Here is a 24,287-nt window from a genome sequence, read left to right as displayed (position 1 = left end):
TGCAGAGCGTGACGTGATCCTGGTAGTGTATGGCATCATTCCCACAGCTGTTTTTCACCCCGTCACGTCACCGGCGTCACCGACTTCCGCCATGGGCGACGATTTCTCCGGCGATTTCTCGCCGAAAACGGCGCGACGATGACGGGAGCTTCCGTATACCGTCAACGCGACGGGACCACGCCCCGTGGTAAGCCAGCCAATCAGAAAACAATTTTTTTTTTACGGTTAAATATAGCGAAAAGTGAGCACACGTAAAAATCTAAGCCATTTCATTTACTCTTCAGATTAAACACGCTCAATTCTAGGCTAAACCTATCACTAGGCAGACGACCCTGAACACTGACGGAACGCTACTCCGTTACGTCTCCGTCGCGGTTTTTTGGCGTGACGGTGCCGTGTGAGAGTGAATGAGGGTTATGTCGTCAAGGCGAGCCCTAAAACAGCGCCTCTGTTAAAATGGCGTCGAAGAGGGCTGAGATTAAATCAAGCACAAGCAAACGATGTCTCATGCTGTTCCAAGCTGAACACGAGAATGAGAGAGAGGAGAGAGAGAATAAAAATAGCGCCTTATCCCAACAAATGGCGCGCGAGTGGTACTTCCATTGCTCATCATCATCGGAGGAGCAAAAAGGAGGACAAGATTGTGAAAGGGGAAGGGGGGGGGGGGGGGGGGAGAAACATTTACGGGGCAGGGGCGGCAGAATTTCGACATTTGCAGCGAAACAAGCAGATATGCGGCGGGCGATGTTCTTTTCGGGGCCTAAAACCCGGCCCGGGAAACATTTTGCATGGACAATTTGAGACAAAAAAAAAAAAAGAGTTCTAAGCAGAAGCAGCGGATAGAGGAGTAATCAATCAATCAATCAATCAATCAATCAATCAAAGTTTTTTATTGTACTGTACATAAATACATCTGCATTAAAATTAAATTAAAAATTAAATAGAAAAGAAACGAGAAGTGTTTAACGCGTCGCGAAATTGATTACTACTGACCGCAGTTTAGGCAAATGGCTATTTTGTTCCTTGTGCTCCTATCGCCCCACTTTGATGTAGGAGCAAAAATTAAAGAGTAAGAAGAGTGTTATTAAAGTGCCTGTAAATGCCTATTTTGACGCTTCTGCCGAAATGCCTATATCTGCCTACGTTCAAAAGTGGCGCCTATATGAACACTGTTTAGACTCACTTTTCACTTTCGAGTGCAGTTTAAGATCACAGGGCAGCATTGACTGTTCGGAACACAGAGCATCGAGCACGCCTTTGTTATCAGATGATTCGTATATTCAAGAGCCAACGGCGAAAGAAACATCACTGTGAAGCTTCCTTTCCTTACGTCTTAAAATTCACACTTCGGACTAGCGTTAAAACCCAATTTTACACCGAAAATCTGTTCGGCTGCTGAACGCCTCCAAAATGTTCTCCAAATCTGACATCTTGCCACCACAATTCGGATAATATCATTGTATATGCGGAAATTTCCAGAGCTGTACATAACAGTCCTCATGTAACAAATGTTACCTTCCTGATAAATAGTACTCATCTCTCTTGCGGCTATTATTTGGGTCTGTTTCTGTTGTGTTGTCATTAAATTGCGTCAGGCAGACATTAGCTTCTTTTTGTATCAGTATTCCCAGCTCTTAAGCGTTCTCTTTCGTGCCTGTTTTACTATATGCGACGGTCGAGAAAGCGACAGTGGCCATTGAACGTGAAAGTGAGCAGTGCGCTTGTTGAATCATATAAGCCAATGGATCGGAATTAGTCCAGCAGTTTTGTGAAACAATTGAACGGCTGTATTCAACTGTTCGCGCCTTTGTGTCATTATAAACAATAACATCTTTGGTTTTCCTGTCGTAGGTACAGGTCGTGCGTCTTAGTTGAAAAAAATTGCATTGATGTGAAAATTTATGGTGCCTATATTCACCACGTTGGAAGCCCAGAACTTTGTTTTGCCTGCCTATTTTTTACACCTAAAGCGCTCTTTTTAATGCCTGAAAATCCGCCTCTGGCTATCACCTTTGCAACTAGCGAATGACGCATAAATCGGTGCCCGGGCGCGCTGTCATACTGCTCTCGTTATCCTTAATGAAGAGTCCTTGAACTGAGCGGCCCTTATGTAACGCGCATTTCTGTAACTTTTGTAAAGCAACGATTATGTGGGGCGCCGTCTGATTTTGCTTCGTGGCACTTTCTTTGCGTAGCCTGGCAATTCGTTTCAATGTTGTTTCTGCGTCATTTTGCGTGTCTGTATATTTATCTTCTACCTCGCGAGATTCTTTACCATATGCATATGCCCAGGCAACTCGAGAACTCTGCCTCAATACCACGGCACCCCCTCCCCCCGCTCCTTTCCCAAACCCGACAGGTACTCGCTTCAAAATATCTCACTGATTGAGGGCATTTATGTTTTTTTCTTTTTGCAATCCGACGACAATCGTCGTCGGAAAGGGAATTTTAATTGTCACAAAACTTAAAAGACCAAACGCCACTTTATCAACGCCTTTAAATTAAGCAAATGTCCCTCTAATCCTCCGCAATTTGTAATTAGCACGCCAAGCGAGGATGTTAAAAATGAATCTGCCGCGACAACAGCTCACGGCATCGCATTGCAGTTTATACAAGGACGCCTGGGGAGTGAGGTACAGCTGACCGCACCTATGACGCCGCTATGGTCTATTCGCCCGCCTAGCATTGTGCGCGGATAACAGGTGCGGATAATAGACGTGGCAGGATAAAAGGGCCGTTCGAAGAAGGAGCAACGTTACGGCGATTGACGGTGGCGACAGAACTGACGTCCGAAACCACCGCCACTGTTCTTCGCTCTTCCGACCATTGCCGGAGAGATCACAGCGTCAGTCGAAGACGCGTCCAAACGCAAGCATGTTTCTTTTTTCGTCCTTCGGGGGGTAGGGGGCGGGTGGCGCGGACTTCGGAATTTGTCTAAGAAGGGATAAAGACCATCAGGTTTACTGGAGAGGGTGAACGAAGGGGATCGGTGGGAAGGGGTGAAGTCACCAAGCGCGTCTCCCCCGCCGCCACCCCGACTGCCACCGCACGGAAGCGGGCATCGGCTGGTGAGAGGAGGTCCTCACGCTCTCGCTCCTTATTGGATCTCCGAAGGTCACGTGGGCTGGTGGAGGCTGCTGAAGAAAGAGAAAGCGCGCGCCGTGAAAAGCGTCGCGAGAGAGGGGGGAATCAGTCAGGGAGTGGATTTTTGAAACTTTTTGTGCGCCCCCGTCGGAGACACGCGTCCAGTCGACCAGGCGGGCACCGGTTCCGGACGACGTACGATATCCGCCGCCCCGACGACGAGACGCTGCTTGTTGATCATGGAGGGCCATTCGGAAATCGCCGACTTTTTCGCCGGCAAGAGCGTCTTCCTCACAGGGATCACTGGATTTCTCGGGAAGGTAGGCTCCTCTTCCGGCCGCTTATGCTCTTCGAAACTTTGCGGCTGTTTGAGAAACTTTCGGGGAAAGGCCGCGTTAAACGCGAATGGTGACAGCCGAGTGACACGGGTAGGCAGCCATGGGGGTTACGCGCTTTCTTCGCAGCCAGCGACAAAAGATTGTACAGCAGGTGCGAATAGGTTTTGAAGAGGTGTATGTAGTGATTGTGCCGTCTTTAATCCCCTCAACCTCGTAATTACGGTGCGTCAGCGTAGCACCGGCTTCCACCGAACTCCCCGCTTCACATGGCTTGGAAGCCACGTTTACCCAACGAAATACCCTTTGTTGAGTTATAGTTGAGTCTGTACAACCACCTTGAAAAATTGTGAGTCGATTTTTTGCGCCAAATAACATGTCAACTTTCGACATCTGCCTTCCTTCTATACTTCGGGCATTAACCTCATCGCTGCTGTGCACTTTAAACACCGGTATTTTTTTGTTGTTGTCTTCGAAAACAACTCGGCACCGACAAGCGCTCGAAGACAAGTCAACGGCAAGCAAGCACTGCGGACGCACGTGAGCTGCGCGAAGCCGATGACCGCCGTGTTTACCATCTCGCGCTGGTCCAGTCGTTCGCTTAACCAGGGTGAATGCCCCCCGCTTTAGTGGTTGTTTGCTCTGTCTACTGGCAATTTCGCTGCAGTAAGTCCTCTTGGCTCTCAACAAAAGAAGGTCTTGGCGACCCTCACCCTGTCTTTCCATCTCGGGACGCAGTTAAAGCTCCCTCACTTCTGCCGGTGCACTGGACGCGCCGCCGGTCGCCTAGGAGCGTTCAACAACCATACATCTCGCGCACACCTGGATGCCTACACTGTCACGTTCAGTCTACACGATGCTTCCTTGGTGAGTTCGACGAAACCGAAGGCTGCTAACTGGACAAATAATAAGTAATTACGAAGAACTTGGTCGCTGGACTTTTGCACATGCAGGCAGGAAAAGACTAGAGTTTCGGGACAAACGAGGAAGCATTTACTTACAACTTACAGCGTGTTAGACGGCCTAGCTAAAGGTCAGCGGTCGTCTTCCTCGGCCTTTCACAACCCCTATAAAGCGTCTTCGTGTTTTGTCCCCAGTTTGTGGTTTTCCAACGTCAAGTCGGCCCGCAATCCCAACTTGCGTCACTGCCCAGATAGCGATCGCCGGCGGAACAGGAGCGCTTGCCGCTGGCGGTCATCGAGACGCGTGCTCTTTCCGTGCGAAGGTGACGGCCGACGATACTTATTTACCGCGCCACGAACATCGGGAGGCGCGTGTCAATGCCACGCGAGCCACTTTTACCGCGAACTGCGCTTTCCTCTAAAGCTTTCTTCCGCGAGGATGCATTCGCTGTGCTCCGCCGGCCCTTCCTGCAGCTGGCATCAGCTGTGCGGGAGGGGTTCCGGGGTCCCGCTTCTAGCGAACAATGACTGAAGAAAAAAAGAACGCGAGAACTGTGAACCCCTCCGTACCCCCTCGGACTGTAATACCAGTAAAAGGGAAATCTGTTTCCCCATAAGGTTTTCGTCGGCGGGCAGCTGTATTCTTCCTTTTCGAACAACGCTGCTGAGAATGAGGGGCCTGTCGCGGTTGTTTTTAAACCTTTCTGATCATGTCAGGTGGCTATCGTCTTTGTTCTCCTAGTTTTCAGTTATACAAGTTTTTGTAGTTTCTTTTTTTTTTTTTTTTTGTGGCGAACCGGAGCGGCGGTTAAACTAACAATAACGTGAAAAGAAACCTTTTCAGGCAGAAAGTAGGAATCGAGGTGTGATCAGCAGTGCCCCGTCACAATCGGGATGGTAACTGTTTTTGGTGTCGCTAGCTTCCATACTGTCGTTAGGCCGGAGATTGTAGTTATGATACTCTCAGCGTACAATTTCTATTATACCCGTGCCACACGTACAAGAAGAATGACATTAAGTGCTTAATGCAAGTTTTAATGACATTCATTCGCTGCTACACGCAAAGATCTAATGCCGTTCGCTCTAATAACATTTTTGGTTTCCACACAACTCATTCACCTACACAAACTCCTTGAATCTGCCTACACTCGAACGCGGTGAGCGTCAAATGAAACCAACAAAACTCTCAGCACCAGAGTGTTGACGCGGAAACGTAGCTGAACTTCGAAATGAGACGATTTTTTGTGCGCTCCTGGCGGCGAAGTTTTGAAGGAGACGAAGTTCACTAAAACAGCAGCAAAAGGCAAAACATTGTGTTACTCGTCATGTTAAACTTTTAGGATTCGGCTACCGCTGGCAGGTGACGGCAGCTGCTGAAGCCACTTTTAGAAACGGTTCACATCATTTTTTAAGAAAAAACTATATCTCATAACGTTTTCTTTCACAAAAAACATTTTAACCCTTGTAAGACGTTTTTCGTTAAGGACTTCTAAAATATGCGAATTTGTCTTTTTTGTCATGATCACCATCATGCCAAACACATTTGATGCCTTTGCTGTTTTCGCGTTTAGCACGGCCCGCCCAAGTAATGTCATTCGGTATCTTGAGGCCTTAAACACTTCATGTCATTTATCGTGTACATGTAGTACGATTATTAGTCGGAAATATGGGAATTAGGCAATATTATTTACTCGCACTCGTACAGAGCTGAAAACAAACTTTAGCTAGCGAATTTTTCGGCATTTCTGCTTTTCATAGTCACTTTTTTTGTATGTTCTCATTACTGAGGCGCACTGCCATCTCGATTTGCGTTCTTGCACACGGCATTCCTCCACACACTTGCGATTTCGATCTGTGCGGCCTTTACGCTGCTGCATATCGAAAGGGAGAGCCCGTTCAGATAAATATCAGTTGGTTTGTTTGTTGTCTCCCGTATGCATAGTATTTTTTTTACGTTATCGTGGGCACTGTCTCATCTCCCGCCGACCTTCCGTGCATAATCACTAGGTGACTGGTATTCGTGACTCGCCCTTCGTGCCCCTTATCGGAATTCTTGCCTTGACTAACCGAGGCAGCAGTGGAAGCCATGGGTTTTGAAAGACGACCGTCCCGTTCCTGTATACATGACTTGCACATCACGTCACCACCGCCCTTCCTGGTGGACTGCCCTATATATGATAACCGGATTACACAGGGTGTTGCGACGATAATTGGAACACTTTAAAAATTTTTCCTGAGCGAACCGCCGCTCGGTTCACGCCCAAACTTCACACGAAGGTCGCATTTTGGGGTCTGTTGTGTTTGGCACCGCGAACAACGATGGTACTTACCTGTGTATTCTGAAAATAAATAAAAACGATTTTCGCCTATGGGAATATGGCGGCTGATTTGGACGTGCGAGCCATCGCAAGTTGATGTTGGAACGACGGAACCACCTGGGATATGCAGAGCGAAACGCATGGTTGGGGTTCACGGTAGGAAGGAGCCAGATGGCGCAGCAGACGATCAGAAAACTCGGTTTTCGGGATCGCACGTCCAAAAATGCAGCCGCCATTTTCCCATAGGCGAAAATCGTTTTTTTTTTTTTTTTTCAGGATAAACAGGTAAGTACCGTCATTGTTCTCGGCGTAAAACAAAACAGACCACAAAATGCGACCTTCGTGTGAAGCTTGAGCGCGATCAGAGCGGCGGTTCGCTCACGAGAAAATTTTAAAGTGTTCCAATTATCGTCGCAACACCCTGTATGTTTGCCGCTTCTGAACGCCGAACCCAAGTTACCGGGGGCTGAAAAATTAGATGGATCTAAGCTAACTCGCGCTGATTTTAAAGCGACAGCTTTCTTAGTGAGACCGATGGCGTTCCACAAAAAAAAAATAATAATAATAACTAACGCTTTCCCCATACACCGGTTGGTCGACCGGAAAGCTCTGATGAGATCTACGGACACCCGGCTCGTGCGCCGAAACTGGCTTCCGCCGTGTTAAAACGGTTACTTGAAAATCGCGAAAAAGAAACGGTTCTAGAGAGACAATGCACGCATCGATCAGGAAGAAGGAGTAAATAGTACACCTTTATCTCCTACACAACGTACCGGTATATGTTTGGACCGTTCGTAGATGCATTTACGTAGTGCGCGAACAAATCGTCGCATGGGTTCGTTCTTGGTTTCGTTCTTGGCCACTACGGCTGCGCCTCATCGCCTGAGTTGCGTCGGCGCGTTAAACTCTACAATCATCATCGTTCTTGGTTTGAGTTTGTGCCTTTGAAGGTCTGACTATGGATTGGACGCACTTTTAGCTTTCGCGCTTCTCTCAAACTTTCGTTCGGGAGGGGTGGTTAAATTTTTTAATTATGGTCGCTGCAATTCAAGCCAGCTCAACGCGGTTCCCGGACCCAAGAAACAGAGACAACAGGGGGTGGTCGCCCGCTCCGTCCCAAGCTGAGCTGGTTTTAATTGCAGGCCGCGCTGACTTGGAAAATCTGTTACCTCTCTTGCAGTAAGCACGTCCTAAGAGGAATATGAGGAAATAGTGCGTGCAGTGCGCACCCCTAGTCGAGCATCGGTTTAGTGACGCGTACTTTGCGTGCATGTATACGCAGGCAAACAGGTGTCACCAAAAACAACCCTTGGGCAACGTAATTGCAGCAAAGAGAGAGAGAGAGAGAGAGAGAGTGCGCGCACATCAGTCAACCAAACACAGCTAATGCGAACTGCCCGCCTTCAAAGATTTTACCTGTGGTTTAGCACTCTTCTATTGTACTTTTTCAGGACATTTCTATTTATTTATTTTATTCAAACATCAAGGTATCCGGTGAGTAGGCTAAATGCAGGTGGACTCTGCCTGACTAAAGCGCATTTACTCATACATCAGCATTGCTAATAGCGGTAGCAGCAAACATAGACATAGTACAGGAAGCAAAAGAAAACGAGATGAATACCAAGGAACTCAACACGAAGAATTATTCGAAAAAAAAATAAACACACCGAAGCGCGAAACACCAACCATTCCGTGTATACACTAATTCCAATTCAGCAGAGTTCATTCCATGGAACGAATAAGAAGGTACTGCTTGACATCGCGTTTAAAGGCATGCACCGCAGTGAAAGAATAGGTGGTCCGGACTTTTTGTCGCGAATACCGTGTCGGGCTCTGTGGGAACTGCTTCTAAATCGCTGGAATCCCCCCTGATAACTGCACCTCCAACGAGCTCGAGAGTTCTAGGTAGGCAAGTGGGAATGTATACCAGCATTTGTGCTGTTATTTGCGCCCGCACGGGCCATTCTTCCCGGGTAGCGTTAGCAAGGAACGTGCCCTCGGATTTGGCAGGAGGTGAAGAGGATAGAATCGGCAAAGCGTCGCGTCTACGCCACCGAGACTTGTGACCCTGGGTCGACAGGGCAGGGTCAAGTATGTATATGCCGGAATCCCGGCAGGTCCAGCTGGCAATGAGCGGACTCGTGGAACGACCTTGCGTCGAAGCGGACAAAGTGTGTCACACCCGCCTCAGCTACGAGTAGGACAGGTGTTTGTTGCCCGGTTATGACGCCATATTTTTTGTAACGGCGAAACAAACGGATAAACAGGATTCATGGTCAACTCTTCTTTCGAGGTAAGCGGTGAGAATGCAGGATAGGATGACAGCTGATGGTTGTACTTATACACGCGTGAACGCACACTGCGAATCACTGAGCGAGCGCTTTTCACGTACGCGCTTTGTGTATGGCGGTGGACCAATCGTTGTTGCTCGTTCGTGCATAAAAAGCTAGTGAAAGGGCAGTAACGGCTGCATTTACTAACTCCTTACGAACTTTACTACCCCGCAGAACGGTACGTAGGTTCTTCTACCGAGTACGGACCCTGAGGGCTCTCGTTACTAGTATATAGACCGTGCGCTTAGTAACTAAGTTACACTCGCGCTCCTTGTGCATACCATTGATGTTCTTGTTCAATTTATCTGGGGTCTAAGCGTGATATGTGTGTCTATGTCGTGTACGCGCTCAGCCGATCCACATTGTCACGCGTAGTTGCGCTGCCCATGCCCTACGTCAGTGTTCACAGGCGCACCCTTTTTTTCATCCATACACCATTTTTTTTATGATTGATTGTAGAGTTTAACGCGCCGACAACGCGGGCGATGAGGCACGCCGTAGTGGAGGGCTCCGGATTAATTTTGACCACCTGGGGATCTTTAACGTGCTCCGAAATCTCGTACACACGGGCGTTTTCGCTTTTCGCCTCCATCAGAAAAGCAGTCGCCGCGGCCGGGGATCGAACCCGCGTCCTCGTGCTCAGCAGCACGCCTTAGCCACTGAGCCACCGCGGCGGGTAATTTTCTTTCTTTCTTTTTAGTTAAAACACCTTGTAAAGGTGTGTGCCATGGGACAAGATTTTTACACCCTTTTCGGCCAAGAAGTGGGTAAAACAGTTTATTGTGTACACGCAAAATAATGTCGCGCTTTTAGTAGGTTATGCATGGCCAGTTAGTAAAAGCAGGTAGCTAAGCGGACATTCACCAGAACATTCCTGCTGAATGTAGTGGTGCGTACTACCTGGTTCTGATAGTAAACTTACTAGTAATACATTTACTACCTTCAGTTACAAAGTATCTAGTAGATGCTGTGGCAAGTAACTGGTTAGTGTTGCGATAGTAAACGCTGCCACCCCCCACTCCCCCCCCCCCCTTTTTTTTTTTAGTGTCGCACTATATATGCGGATCACGTATTCGCAACGAATGCTACGAGCGTGTAAATGAAGGAAGAGTGTCCTCAGCTTTATAGCTTTCTGGCCCAGAGAAGGCGATGCGTGCTTCACGATCTGATCGCAGGAATGTTTTTATAGATAGAGAAAATACTTGCCATCTGTAAATCTTATCCGTCCGTTGGCTGTTTGGTCTGATTCGCGCCGCCGACTCCACCAAGGCTGCGCTGCACTGGCAGCCTTGGTGGAGGCCACACTGGCCCTCAGATATTCATCCTCAAAATATGCATCCCTCAGATAATCAGCCCTCAGATATTCATCCTTTGCTACTCGTCTCCGGCACTTTTTTTTTTTGGCTAAAGAAGAAATAAAATACGCATTCTTTGTGTATTTGGACCTACTGAGGGCGTCAAGCCCCGTGAATTCTTTTTGACGGCCATAAAAATACATAAGAAAAAAAAATTACTTACCCCAAACAATATGTTCACCACCGCAGGTGCAATCACCACACTGAGAGGTTCGAAACCGCGCCACTTTGTTCTCGGTATATAACGTTTTTCCACAAACCGAAAACATCTTGTTGTGCCGTCGATGCTAATTGTGCGCGCAGTCCGTTACTTCAGCATGCTCCCCGTCTTTATTATTTGGCACCAAAATCTAAAGGAATGTTTCAAGGACATGTTCACGGAGCGTGCGACAGCACGCGTTACTTTCGGTCGCCATCTTGTCCGGCGTCGTGTGGTTAATCCATCACCATAACTCTGTACACCGAGTCTGCATTACGCAAATGCAAAGCGAGGACGTTACGTTAAATTATTCCACCTGTATGTTTCTCGATCGTTGACTCTGCAAAAATGTTGCTCGACGCGTCGGGCTTTCTTGTCAGCGGGAGAGCGAACCCGGTTGCCTTCGGGCAGCTAGGGTGCACCTCTCACGGTGACCTCTCACGGAGGCGACCTCTCACGGAGGCGGCATTAATCATCGTGCCGTCATGCTGATGTTACCACTACATGTTTTCTTCCCACCGCGTTTCAGAATAAAATGCCACGTTTCTTGTTGCAATGGGGAACCCCTCTGCGGACACCTCATTACGCGCGGTTTTGAAGTAGAGGGGTGAAGAGAGGGCGTTGACACTTTTTTGAACTGGGGCGGTAACAAATACCGCTTTCCCTGCCTAAGCTATTGGAGGTTTTTTTTTTTTTTTTTCTCTCGGCCTGAAGTAACGTTTGTATTCCATTCTTACCGACAACCTCACCGTTCGCGCTTTCATTTTCTTTTTAACGGCCCCTGCTAGTCCGGTTTGCCTTACTAATAATAATGATGATTAATGGCCTTCCCTTTCAATCGGGGTGACGGCACAAGCCATCTCGCCTACGTTAGTCATTTAATTAAATTTAGTTAAGCTGCAACTCGTGTTTCTGTTTAATTCTGCCCTGCCGCTATCTCTGGCTGCGATGACCCTTTATCGACATCTTCCCCGTATTTTTTTTTTTTTTCATGAATACCTATCCACTGCTGACTAGTTATTGCTTCCATGAAAAGCGAAACCCAGTACCTCAGGAAGTAATACTTTCCTCCCAGTTCTAGCTGGCTGGATCGTTTGGCATTCTAGTACTACGCGGTTGATTATTTCTTTATCCCTGCCACGACCCGCGCATGTCTCATCCTGGGTCGAATATTCGTTCGTGTAAATTCTAGTTCGATGCGTCCTCTATAAGGGCTACTTTGACGCAATCTTTTGCATGAATGTCCCTGAATGTTCTACGTAAACAACTGCCGATGCGATTAACAAGTCGAAGCCGGCATCTTGCGGTTTGCAGTATGCCACGGCTAGCGCTAGTTCCAATCCTTGAAGTCGTGTACCCTGTCTCCATTCGGAATCACTACACGTTACACTCCTTAGCTGCAGCCTTGTTACGTAAAGCCCCACTCCCAGCCAGCCTTGGGCAGAAGGTCGGCCGCATAATACCAGAAGGCGACTTTCATCCACTCCCAGGGACACTAGATTAGAAACAGACAGGCCGCGGAACAAGAAAATTCCGCCGGGTTAAAAATAAGGCGGTCGGGCAGGTACATAGCTTGCCTGACCCCGTTGGTGCCAAAGCGCCTGTCTGTACATCGGGTGGACCTTGGAGAAAGCGATTGGGGCAGAATGACGCCGACGCCGTGCATGATATTGCGTGGCCTTCATGTCCAGGGGACGTCAGAGGAATCGTGCGAGTTCCGGTGTCCATATGTAACTCCGTTTTCGGCCTCTGTGAATGGAAAATTTTTCGTCCCATACGGTGGCATGCTTCGCGCGGAATATCGTCGAGATCATCGCTCGACGCGTCAGTTGTGCGTTCACAACTCGTGCGGCAAGGTTGAACGATCCGTTCGAAATGAGGGAACGTTGTTTCGTCAGATGAAGATAACGAGAAAAAAACCTTGCCGCGCCGACTGAGCGAAAGTTTCACGACGGAGGAATGCCGATTGGGTGACCGTGATTAATTCGAACGCAGGTAGTTTTTTTAGAAGTGCACGAAAAAAAAAAAAAAAAACGTTAGCCCCGTATCTCAGTCACTGCGAAGTATCGACTTTTAAAGCCAGGCGAGTTCGCGACGTATGTGCCAGGAAAACGTGCACCGTCCAAGCAACACCCGACTTCTCTTCCTCTAGTTTTCGGTGGATATGAGCCATTCTGGGCTGATCTATGTTTGTGGTTAGCAGTGAATAATATTCTGCCTGTTTGCTGTTTGCCGCTGGAAAAAGTATACAATTTGCCAATAAGCCACGCCTGTTACATTCCAACGGCACATAGCTTGTATTCTCATTTTGTAATTGCTTCTCTTCAGCCCCAACTAATCTGAGACTGCCAGCGGGCATTATTACTTGGGACTCAAATTTCTCGCGAAAGCACTGGCACGGTACTGCGATCTATTTCCGTAGCCTCTCTGCATGGTTATTGGAAGAGAACCGGCCAACTGGGCCGCTCCTCCACCGGATCACGGCCTCTGGCACGGCCACTCTCTGGTCTCGCCTCACCCTTTGCATTGGCCACTTGCGGAACCCTTAAAGGGACCCTGCAACGCGCTTTTCAACATTTTTTTTTTTTTGAAATCTTAAATGCTTGCAGAATGTAGCCAACCACCACATCCAGTAGTACATAGACTATGGGGTCGCAAAGTCCCTGATCAGCCAGAAATTACTGCTCTATGCCCATCAGATAACTTGGAAACTTGCTCAGAAGATTTTTCTCTCTTTCACAGTCTTGGCGTTTCTGGACCGCTGGAATTACGTCTGTTGGCCGGATTTCTTTCAGTTGCAGCAATTACCACATTCGATGGCCACATTAAAAAGAAAGCCACACAATCAACGCTGAAACAGAAGGCGTATCGGCTGCGACGCTTTCCTTCGCATCTGGACGCTCCAGCACGGAGCGGCGCTGCGTGATTTGCTCGTCGCAACAGATCCGCCTTCCGTTTCTGCTTTGCTTTTGAGGCTTTCTTTTTAAAGTGGCTATCGAATGCTTTCATGCTGCAACCGAAGGAAAGCCGGCCGATAGCCGCTACACCAAGCTAAACGCTACTATCGGGTTAAACGCTACTATCTTTAAATCTTTAAAATAAAAGTTGTATCAAGCCTTCGTGGCCCCTGTCGAATAAAGCGGTTTTTTTTTCTCTCTCTCTTTCTCCCAGCATGGCATTGACAGAACAAGGAGAATCGCAGTGTCACTATTTTTTTGTGTGTGATAGTGCCTCAAAGGAAGGTCAGATACGCTAACTTTATATCTCCCGCTCGATATCTCCCGCTCAGTCACCTCCATAGAGTTTCATACTATGGTCACCTCGACATGCTCGGTGACTAAGGGCCAAGCGGGGGCATTGTTGGCGCATTCGTCAGCGGACCTGTCATCATCGAATCAGCAGCAGGCGGGGGACGCTGCCGGATGTGAATGAAGCGTGGCATGCGGATTGCCTGCACCCCCTCCGCCTTCCAAACTCGTCACTATCTTCTGTCAGTTCCTAACAGCGGGCATGAAAGCGCCTCCGCGCTGTCAGCGACGCATAGCTTTTAAGTGCTACGCAGGGTTTCCACGCATCCTTTCGGGCCTGTATAGTACACACGACCGCCGCGAGGAAGCTGTCATAACACCGAGGCGCGTGGCTCTGACAGAGAATCCTGGTGGGTAAACACGGAGTAGATTCCCGGCCTCCTCGCCGTAAAGGAGGGAGGTATATAGGCAGGCGTATACGGGAGCTGAAGCGGAGGGACGATTGCTCTGTAAACATATGCATTAGGCAGCGCAGGGGCACAATTATCGGCGGCCTTTGTTGAGCGTCTCTTTTTAGTGCCCTGTAGGTGTGGCAATGCGGAAAAACATCGCTTACACGCTTAGCAGCAGTTGATGATTGAAAATACATTTCAAAACGAATACGAAGAGCCGCCTGCAAGGATTTTCAGTTCAGTCTTGCGCAAGCCGATGCGCTACCCGCAGAAGGTTTACTATCGTGCCGTTCAGGCTGAACTACCCGCCGCGGTGGCTCAGTGCCTAAGGCGTTGCGCTGCTGACCATGAGGTCGCGGGTTCGATTCCCTGCCGCGGCGGCCACTTTTCTGATGGAGGCGAAAAGCAAAAACAACGCGCGCGTGTGCGAGATTTCGGGGCACGTTAAAGCTCCCCAGGTGGTCAAAATTTATCCGGAGCCCTCCACTACGGCGCGCCTCATCGCCTGCGTTGCGTCGGCGCGTTAAACCCTACTATCAATCAATCAATTCTTTAAGAACTACATCGCTGCTTGTTTTCCAGATCATGTGTCTTCGCCGACACCCGATATCACGGACGCGAGCGCGTGCATTCGAGACGTGTTGCAGCGTCGACTTGACCGGGTTGATTGCGAAAACCTTTTGGAAGCTTCGGAATGAGCGATGGGTGATTGATTATTTTAGTTATTTTTGTTCTGTATCCAGCTCTGATTGTGCTTGCTCTTGCCCTGCAATACCTGTGCTTTCGAATTTCAGTTCCAAAAAGTGTGCATTACTTATGAGTGGCTCAAGCACGCTAGGAAGTCCCAAGGTAAAAGCCGCCGCGGCCGGGCTTCGTGTGATAATAGGAAAAATGAAAAAAAGACAAGGGCGCAAGATTACCTACTGAAAAACGGAGACAGAAAAACAAGCACTTAGCACGAAAAAAAAAACACGAAAAGGCGGTAATCCATAAATTCGGCTTCATAAATGTGCGACTTTCGCAACAGACTAGTGTCGCCTTCACCTTTAACGCGGCTGTTCAACAATCGTCGCCGCGACAAGAAATGGTTCTCCGGTGTTTGCCTCTGGCGCCTGTCTTCGCTAATGAACCCCATAGTGCCCATCTTTCCTCGCCAACGTCTTAGTGAAACATAATGAATCGCCGTCCTTTTGCCACGAGGAACCAGCGGTCCGCCCGCAAGCGAACATAAATATAACGCCCCGCGCGCGTTCGTGAAAGTCATGCAGTCGACGTTGCTGCAGGCTTTCCGTATCGGCTGCCACGACTGTCCCTGCCGGCGGCATCGAGGGTCGCTGGGCTCAGGGCTAATCGCCAAACGAGAGGAATATATACGCGGCCTCGACCGCTGGTTGTGCCCGTTGAGGAAAGAGACGAAAACTTCCAGGATTTCGCATACGAGGAAGAGGACAAGGAATATATGCGTCCGATACGTGCAGGAAAGAAGAATCGGTTACCTTGACGGGGGAGAAAAAGTAATGGCGGTAAATAGATGCGGCACGTCGGAGTCGATTTTGTTGCAAAGGCGCTGTCGAGATAACTCTGCGCACATGGAGCCTGCGACATGTTTCATTCAATCGCGGTGTGTGCTGTGGCTTTAGGCCTTCCGTTTGCGCGGCTTAGTTCTTCGCGAGCGTGGTATACGCCTTGCCGTCAAAAACTTGTTGACGCGTTAAAGACGTTTCCTGTGCCAGTATGCTATAATTTAGAACAAGGAGACTTAAGCTAGCTACGAATGAAATGCGGACAGCTGACAAGTGATTACCGCGAGACGGGACAAGAGGTCTATAGCCAGAGGAAGACCATTAACTTTATTGGGAGATGAAATCGGAAAACTCGTAGGAAAATAATAGACTATCGGGCAGCGCAGGTAAAAAACGACTGGAGGTACATGGGTTCGTCCAACAGTGGACCCAAGCACGCTGATGATGACAGTAACAAGAATTAATAACGTCTTTGGTGGTTATGGCCATTAGCAGCGCTGAGGTTCGAATAAATGAACGACGAAAAATGAACAAAACCTCGCACAAATGTTTCGAGGCAATTCTTTTTGTATTCCAGTTAACTTGGAGAAGGGAAATCGACTCTCTATTGCGCCCCCAACGTGCAAGGAGCCTCCAACTTTCGAAAATTTCAGCATTGTCGAAGTTCCGAAGAATGATGTAATATCAATTAAAGCGTACGAAAAGCGAAAATGAGAAAAGAAGGTTGACAAGCGTCGACGTCAGAGCAGCTCGAAATATCCGGTTTAGATAACGGCGCATGCCGTCAGAGTTCACGAACGAATAAAATGTGGAACTTTGATGAAACTGCATAACTTTCATTCTGTATTTATCGCTGTATTGTATTTACAGTGACCAGACATCGACATTCCGCTAATCGTTATGCTTGAGTGTAACTGTTTATTGGTATATTATTTTCGTTTCAATAATCGGTAGTTATAGCGAAGCGGAGAACCGGTCCCGGTACAGTACCCGGTACACCTGCGCATGCGCAAAACCAGTTTTGACGCCTCTGAGCATGCGCAGTGGCTTCGATTGCTTAACGGTACAGTACCGGGATCGGTTCTCTCTGCTATAGCTCCTCTCTGCTATAACGCTATAACCGGCGGGGCCACGGCGCGCCGCCGGCAGCCGATTGCGGAGGCCGTGATAGGAGCCTCCCTGAGATATTGGGCGTCGTTTCGAGCATTAATTGACCATTCGATTCGATTCGATTGACCATTCGATAATTCGAGCATTAATCGCGAGCAAGTTTTGTAACCTTTGAGCTGTCACAAATTTTGTGTGTCCTCCATCGCCCATTTTTGTTCAAAATATTTTTAATTTGATTGATTGATTGATTGATTGATTGATTGATTGATTGTAGGGTTTAACGCACCGACGCAACGCAGGCGATGAGGCGCACCGTAGTGGAGGGCTCCGAATTAATTTTGACTACCTGGGGGATCTTTAACATGCGCCGAAATCTCGTACACACGGGTGTTTTTGCTTCTCGCCTCCATCAGAAGAGCGGCCGCCGTGGCCAGGAATCGAACCCGCGACCTCGTGCTCAGCAGCGCAATGCCTTAGACACTGAGCCACCACGGCGGGTAAAATTTCTAATATGGGAGGTTTACTTTGCCGAAGCTACACTCGGGCTATGAGGGCCACCTTTGTGGGGCGCCCCGGATTAATTTTGATCAGCTGGTGACCGTTTACGTGCGCCGACACACGCCTTCTGCCTCCGCCTGAAAAGCGGTCACCGAAGCTGGGATCGAACCCGCGTCCTTGGGCTCAACTGCACGACGGCTTAGCCACTGAGCCTCCGTCGGCCATATCGTGGGCCATGAACGCCAGGTTTTCGACAAGCGTAGTTAACTAATGATTTCGCCTTGCCACTTCACGGGGTAGCAAGCGACACACCGCAAACTGCTGTTCACTGCGTCGGCGCCGCTGGTTAGGCAGAGCTGGATATTTTAAAGCAACGCTTTGCTATAGACTTTCGTCCAGCGATTTCGCGGAGGATGCGCAAGTTGACCTTTTGACCGGAGACACCCCCCCGGCGACACACCCCTCGAAGCGCATCGCGTGATCCGCCGGGCCCGCTGTTGGCGCTGCGCACAAGGCGCCATTTTACGTCGTTCTGCTCACATCGCGGCCGCTCCCGTCGCAGCGGCGACGGAGCGGCCGCTCAGCTGATCGACAGCCGACCACCCCCGCAGCCTCCCACGCATGCGCCGTTGGGGCGTCTCGGGCGATGTGACTCATCTTGAGCAGCGTTTGCCGTGAAAGAGAAGCGCCGCGTTCACCGAGAATGGAAGCGAGGCCGGGCCTCCTTCTGTGGGTGTTGCACGGGGCCGAGCCGCTTTGAGCCGTGGTCGGCAATACCGCTACATCAAAGGTTAACCAAGCGAAACCAAGACTCAACCAGGCTAAACCAAGCTTTTGCTTTGCATATCCAAAATCAGCTGAGCTAAGCCGCTTCCTTTTTTTCCCTGCTTGATCTTTGTCCACGCCTTTTCCCCTTTCTCTGCAGGTGGTGCTGGAGAAGATGCTGCGGTCATGCCCCGACATCGCCAAGATTTACGTCCTGGTGCGAGAAAAGAAAGGACAGAAGAGCAAGGACCGGCTCAACAAGATCACCAGCGAAAAGGTGGGCTGGTGCAGCGAGCCGACGCTTTCGGTGCCGGTCTCTTGTTTTGCTTCGAACTTCAATTTAAATTTAGCGCCCGCATGGTCACCTGTTTCCTAGTGGGAACAGGTGACCATGCGGTGACCATGCGATGAACAGGTGACCAAGCATCGTTCGCATTAGCCTTTATTTATTGACGCTAGTTCGCACGGCTAAGAAATTTACTTTAGTACGGCGAAGAACGCGCACCGTCTCCGTAGCTTAATTTTCTTTAGAAATTGCGATCAATGGCGTGCAACGTCTCCTGTTTTATCGTGCTACCACAGACAGCGAAAAAGTTTGCGTGCTTGAGAACCGTCAAGCTGATCGAGGACTCGCAGAAACTGCTACGCGTGGTCGTTGGGCAGCAATAGAAATCACAGCTTCCTCTTCAATTACGGCAACACTTATGGGCACTTTCTTGCTTGCTTTTATCGTTCGCGAACGGGGAGCTCGGCTCGCACGGAATCACTCGAGCTCCGTGCGAGCGGAAGAATTGCGTGTCTAAGCGTGGAGCTGTTTACACGCCTCACAGGGGCAGACAAGATCACGCAAACCGATGCGAGCTGTGAAGGAAAAGTATCGCCCACTATTACATATAGCCGCGTGCGCTTGCCACGAGTGAGAGCAGGTGGCAGAAGCGCCAAGAAAACTCTCGCTTCAGGAAAAACGTAAAAATATAAATATTTTTTTTTTTGCTGCGAGCTTCGCCTTGGCGAGTGCGTAGATGAATGAATGTTGTCAAACGGGAAGTAGTAACACAATATTGGTACAGCCGTAGCTATAGGTGAAATAAAGTCCCCGTTACAACAAAATCGGCTTATTCGGATTCCCGGGATGATGAGCGCTTCGCGTTCGAAAACCGCTGGGTGCTCCATACGTTCTTAATCTCGTTCCACATAAGATACGCTTAGTAATTACTTGGAACTGCCACAAAAAGGGTCCAGTGAAATATTTGGCACCGTGTTCCACATGCCTTAACATCTGGTACGCTCTGCTTTAAGCCTACTTGTAACACTGTATACATGGAACTAAACGTCTGTGGAACATACGTTGAACCAGACTGAGAGCAGTGACATTTTTGCCAAAAAGTCCAGTTAAGTATTCAGAACCGTGTTCCACATACCTTAATATCTGGTACGCTCTGCCGTAAGCCTACTTGGAACACTGTTTACATAGAACTAAACGTCTGTGGAACTTACGTGGAACGAGATTGAGAGCAGCAGCAGTTTTGCAAAAGAAGTCCGAATAAGTCTTTGGAACCTTGCTCTACATACCTTAACATCTGGTACACTCTCCCTTAAACATACTTGGAACACTATGCCCGGAACTAAACGTATCTGGAACTCATTCGGAAACGAGATTGAGAGTGTACGAGTGATCCGTATTTTAACTCTTTGGGGAAACTAATGAGACGCCCCTCTGCATCACCGTGGCCGTTGCAGCTGTTCGAGATTCTTCAGCGCGACCGCCCCGAGGTCTTCAACAAGGTGGTGGTCGTGGCGGGAGACCTGAGCCTTCCCAACATGGGCATCTCGAATGCCGACATGGAGCGCATGATCCGTGACGTGTCCGTCGTCATTCACGGGGCCGCCTCCGTCCGATTCGACGAACCCCTCAAGTAAGAGGACCACAGCACCACGCTCCGTCGGCAACGGAGAAAGAACGGCGCGAGTAGATGGATAGGTGAGCGTCAGCGCAATCCGAGCGTGCAAAGCGGGAGTACTAGTGCGCTCTCCGATGTCGTCATGACGTGACCCTGGCAACGTCGGAAAACGTGACGTCACCGCTGTACTTCGGACATCGGTCAGCGCAAGTGCACGGAGTGGAATGCCATTTTGATCGCCCATTTGTAGCGTTCTGCATGGTCGCATGGCATTATTGGACGCACCGGTCTGTAACGGAGGTTTGAAGACCCCTCCTCTTGTACAAAATGCACCCGTGTGCTTAAACGCTCCTGTTTTGTTTTCGGGCGGCAGTCAACCTTGATACGTCAAGTCATGGGTTCATCCAGAATTTCGATTTCGGGGGGTGTCAAAATCCTCCTTGAGGTGTGTATAAAATCCTGGGCTCGCGGTTGTGGAATATTTTCTGGGGGGGGGGGGGGGATTGGGTGTCGAAATCTTCCTGCAGGGGGGATGTTAGGGGTGTGTTAGGGAGGGGGGTGTATAAATACCTGCGTCGAGTAATCATTGAAGTATATCGTTGCGTACTAATGCAGAGCGAACTCAAGGAATGAACGTTTTAGTAATCACACACACAACCTGCGCGTTCGCTTTCTTTTTGTTTTTCGACTTTAACGATCATGCTGATCACTCGGCGGACGCATTTATTGGAGTGTACAGGGTAGGCGCAGTTCACAAGCGATAAAAGGTGTCGAAGAGAAGTGTGGTGACTGAGTCCTCTGATTTCAGTTTGTTCTAGATTCTGAAGGCTCCCTTTGTCATATGATGATGTTTCGAAGAAGCGTTTAGTCGCGGACGCGGATTATTCTATAAGCCCTCCTCCGCGCTGCTCGTGGAAGATATATTAATGTTTGCGAGCGCTCACCTCGCGACAAGACGACCCCGCATTAAATTTTGTGTCGTGTGCTGATTCCAGAGCATAATTTTGCATTAGTCATCGTACTTCTTTCGTAGAATGTTCGTGAAATGTATGCCAAATTGGCTTGTCTAGGGTAGTGGTCAATATCTGAGGTATGATATCGGCAAGCATAACTGACGTGCTGTCAGGCATGAGTGCTCCGCTAGATTATGTAACCACACAAAACCGATTTACACCGTAGAGTATAGCTGTAGCATGACCATCTGAGGAAACGATGCTCACGGAGACACCGTTACTAAATTCCAGAGGAGTGGAATGACAATCAGCTTCATGCATATAAGCCGGTTTCGCGACGCCGGCCTGTGACACACACCTGGAACTTACGTGTTGACCGAATGTACCCCACTAAGACCGCGTCAGAAACATTTAAATTTTCCTAAATACACCACATTTGCGAACAGGGGGACTGCTCCGCATAAATATGTATTTCCAATGCATACAAATGGTTGATCTCAGTCGTGAACGTGCAACAAAAGCGGCGGCGACAGTGGCAAGCAGGCAGCAGGCTGGAGTCTCCCGCGGCTACTTTAGAAACGGGCCGCTAGGGGGACTTCAGTGGCGCCCTTACAGGCAGCGCTCGAGACGTATACCTTGAAGGTTTTACGCTCGTGTTTGAAAAACCGCGCGAAAAAAAAAAAGGGCTACAGAAATTCCGAGGATTATCTAATAATGCGCAAAAATCCCGAAACAGCTTTTCTTCCCTTTATGTTTATCGCTCTATAAATAATGCACATTTACTCTATTATGTAGCCACTAAATGTGTTAACTTCGCCAATTATGCAGTTTTGTGCGGATGCGGTTGGTGCTTTTTCACATTTTCTTTATACCAGTTTCGCTGTTTTTCTTTTTTTTTTTTTTTTTTTTTTTGTCTTGGGAACGTGCCTATTTCTGTTATGTCCTGTGAGGGCGGTGTTTAGGATGGACATTTTATTTCATTGGTTCATTTAAATTTCTTTTACGTCTTCTTGTTTTTTTTTTTTTTTTTGTTTGTGTGTTTAGAAGTTCCCTTTGGCCAAATTCATGCACCCCTCCGTCTAACGACGACGATGGTTGAACGGGAAGCTTTCTCGTGACGGATTCTTTGGTTGTCAGCTTTGTTTTCCAAGCCGCTTCGACGATGTCGAATTGGAGCAATCGTATACACGCCGGCTACATAACGCGGGGTACCCAGGTTCGATTCCGGCCGCCGCAAGCGTTCTTTTTTTTTATTTCACTTCACCCAAGATCATTCATCATCATCGTCAGAGAAAGTTGGCGTTCCTGCAGAGCGTTTTCGCGTTACAGACGCATCATTGAGAACACTAAGGCCGGGCTCACACTGTTGCCGCAACTGTCGCAATAACTTTAAAGAATTACTTCATTTCAAGTCTCAGCCAACCGAACTGCGTGACACGCCGTTTTTTTTTTACGTGCATAGATCACGATATGGTTTTTGCCTCGTTAGTCTGAACATAGGGCTATGTTCAGACTACCGACGCAAAAGCCATATCGGGGTCTATGGACGTTGGCTGAGACGTGAAATGACGTCATTATTTAGAGTTATTACGACAGTTGCGGCAACAGTATGAACCCGGCCTAAGGTTTCGCTTTATTAATCTCTACTTAAGCCAGGTCAACAATTAAATGGGTTAACATCGCCAATTATGCTATTTTTTTGCGCGTATACACGACCTTGCTCTGTTGGCGCAGTTGGGTTTTCGGCAAAGAATGCTTGCAGACATTAGAATGGTTCACTTGGACTTCTGATAGTTGCTTCCGCCGCGCCGTAGTTTAATTGAGGAAAGCTTGTGGCACGCGCATGCGTTCGTCGCCAACGGCACGGCTGCCCCTGGCCGACTGCCAACGCGAGTGCGTCCACTTCCCGCATCATCGCCCTTGTCACACGTACAGTACGCCCGCGGGCCACGTGACACGCGTGCGCGCCACGCGCCAGCGCACGTTGTGCTCGCGCAATGACGTTACTTAAAGGGACAGACAATCTATCTTTATGGAGCGCATGTCCTCTAGCTCATATGAAAGCCAGCATTTTAAGTGCAGGGCACTTTATGGGCTCGCCTTGTCGCCGTAGCCCGCTAACGGTCGATGTCAACCGACTGCCGTAATCAGGCGACGCAGCGAGATAACGGACCCAAGTAGAGCCTGGTTTGCCATCGTCCGGGAGTCACGCGGAGGCTTCGAAAACCACGCGGTTTGAATAGCCATAACCGTTCGAAACTCGTGAACCGCTGGCGCTTGTCCTACATATCCCCGTTGTTTAGCGCAAAGAAAACTGCAGGTACATGTCAGGCAAAATATACGTAATTACCCGCCACCGCCCGCGTTCATTTAGTTAGGAACGCTCGTTCGGTTGGTTTTTACGATAGTAAGCGAAAAAAAGCGGATGCGAAAGAAACAAATGACGCGTTCGAAATGCCGCAGAAAGGCTCCAGCCGCGCAACAAAAAATGGCGGGTTCGAAATGACGCAAAACAGCTCCAGCCACGCAAGAAAAAAATTACGCGTTCGAAATGACGCAAAACAGTTCCTGCATGCGAAATTAAAGCAAGCACAAAAAGAACAGAACTCCCGCTGGCGCAGTTGCAGGTAGGGGGCGCGCGCGCGAGCACTGCGAGGGCGGGAAATTTGAATTGCATATTCATCAAGAGAGGAGTGAGACAGGGCGGCGAAGACCGGGATGGGTGGTAGCAGTGAGCGGATAATGGAGTCGCCAGCCATTATGGCGAATCACTGCTCTGCACTTCCAACAGCTTTCGCATTCAGTGGAACGGCTTTAATTTTCATATACTGGGGTTACCGCAAGGAATTGCTAAATAAACAGGTGGAAATCATCTTAATTTTGCGCTAAAATTTCTGAGGCATTTCTGAGCGTCTAAACGTAACACATACCCAATGTGTCCATACAACTCCGTCGGTTTCAACGCGCTGTTCCAAAACGGCAAAGGAATAGGAAAGGTGGCACATTATTGTTGTTTTAGCCGGGGGCAAGTTTTTAAATACCTTTTTCCATCTCGCGTGCAGTTAAAAGTATGTTGTCTCACGGCTCACTGCCATGGTTACTAACTTACCAGCATTGTTGTGGCGGTACACCTATGGCTCGCACATCTAAAAATTCCGATTTCAATAGCGCCAGGGCGCTATCAGCGAAACCGTTTCGGGTTAAGGTGTTTTAAGTGATGCCCTTTCAGTTGGGATAAAGAAAGTGTACTCGACAAAAATCGGTTGTCTGCCCTTTGAAACACCTTCACTGGCATCAGTTTCGGCTTGATG

General features: G+C 48.8%; 1 protein-coding gene across 1 annotated transcript in view; it reads left to right on the top strand.

The window, feature by feature from the left end:
* Positions 1–3,171: 3,171 nt before the first annotated feature.
* LOC144174628 (fatty acyl-CoA reductase 1-like) overlaps positions 3,172–24,287 on the top strand; it is a gene marked incomplete at its 3' end in the record, with an annotated part of 42,105 nt that continues 20,989 nt past the window's right edge. The window contains 3 exon segments of the mRNA XM_077703408.1: positions 3,172–3,404; positions 18,283–18,399; positions 19,863–20,038. Of these exon segments, the coding sequence (XP_077559534.1) occupies positions 3,324–3,404; positions 18,283–18,399; positions 19,863–20,038 (374 nt within the window).

Source organism: Haemaphysalis longicornis, unplaced genomic scaffold (genome assembly GCF_048455015.1).
Source record: "Haemaphysalis longicornis isolate Haplotype H1 unplaced genomic scaffold, Haemaphysalis longicornis Haplotype H1 scaffold_3, whole genome shotgun sequence".
NCBI classification, from domain to species: Eukaryota; Metazoa; Arthropoda; class Arachnida; order Ixodida; family Ixodidae; genus Haemaphysalis; species Haemaphysalis longicornis.
This window is presented reverse-complemented; position numbering and strand designations above follow the sequence as displayed.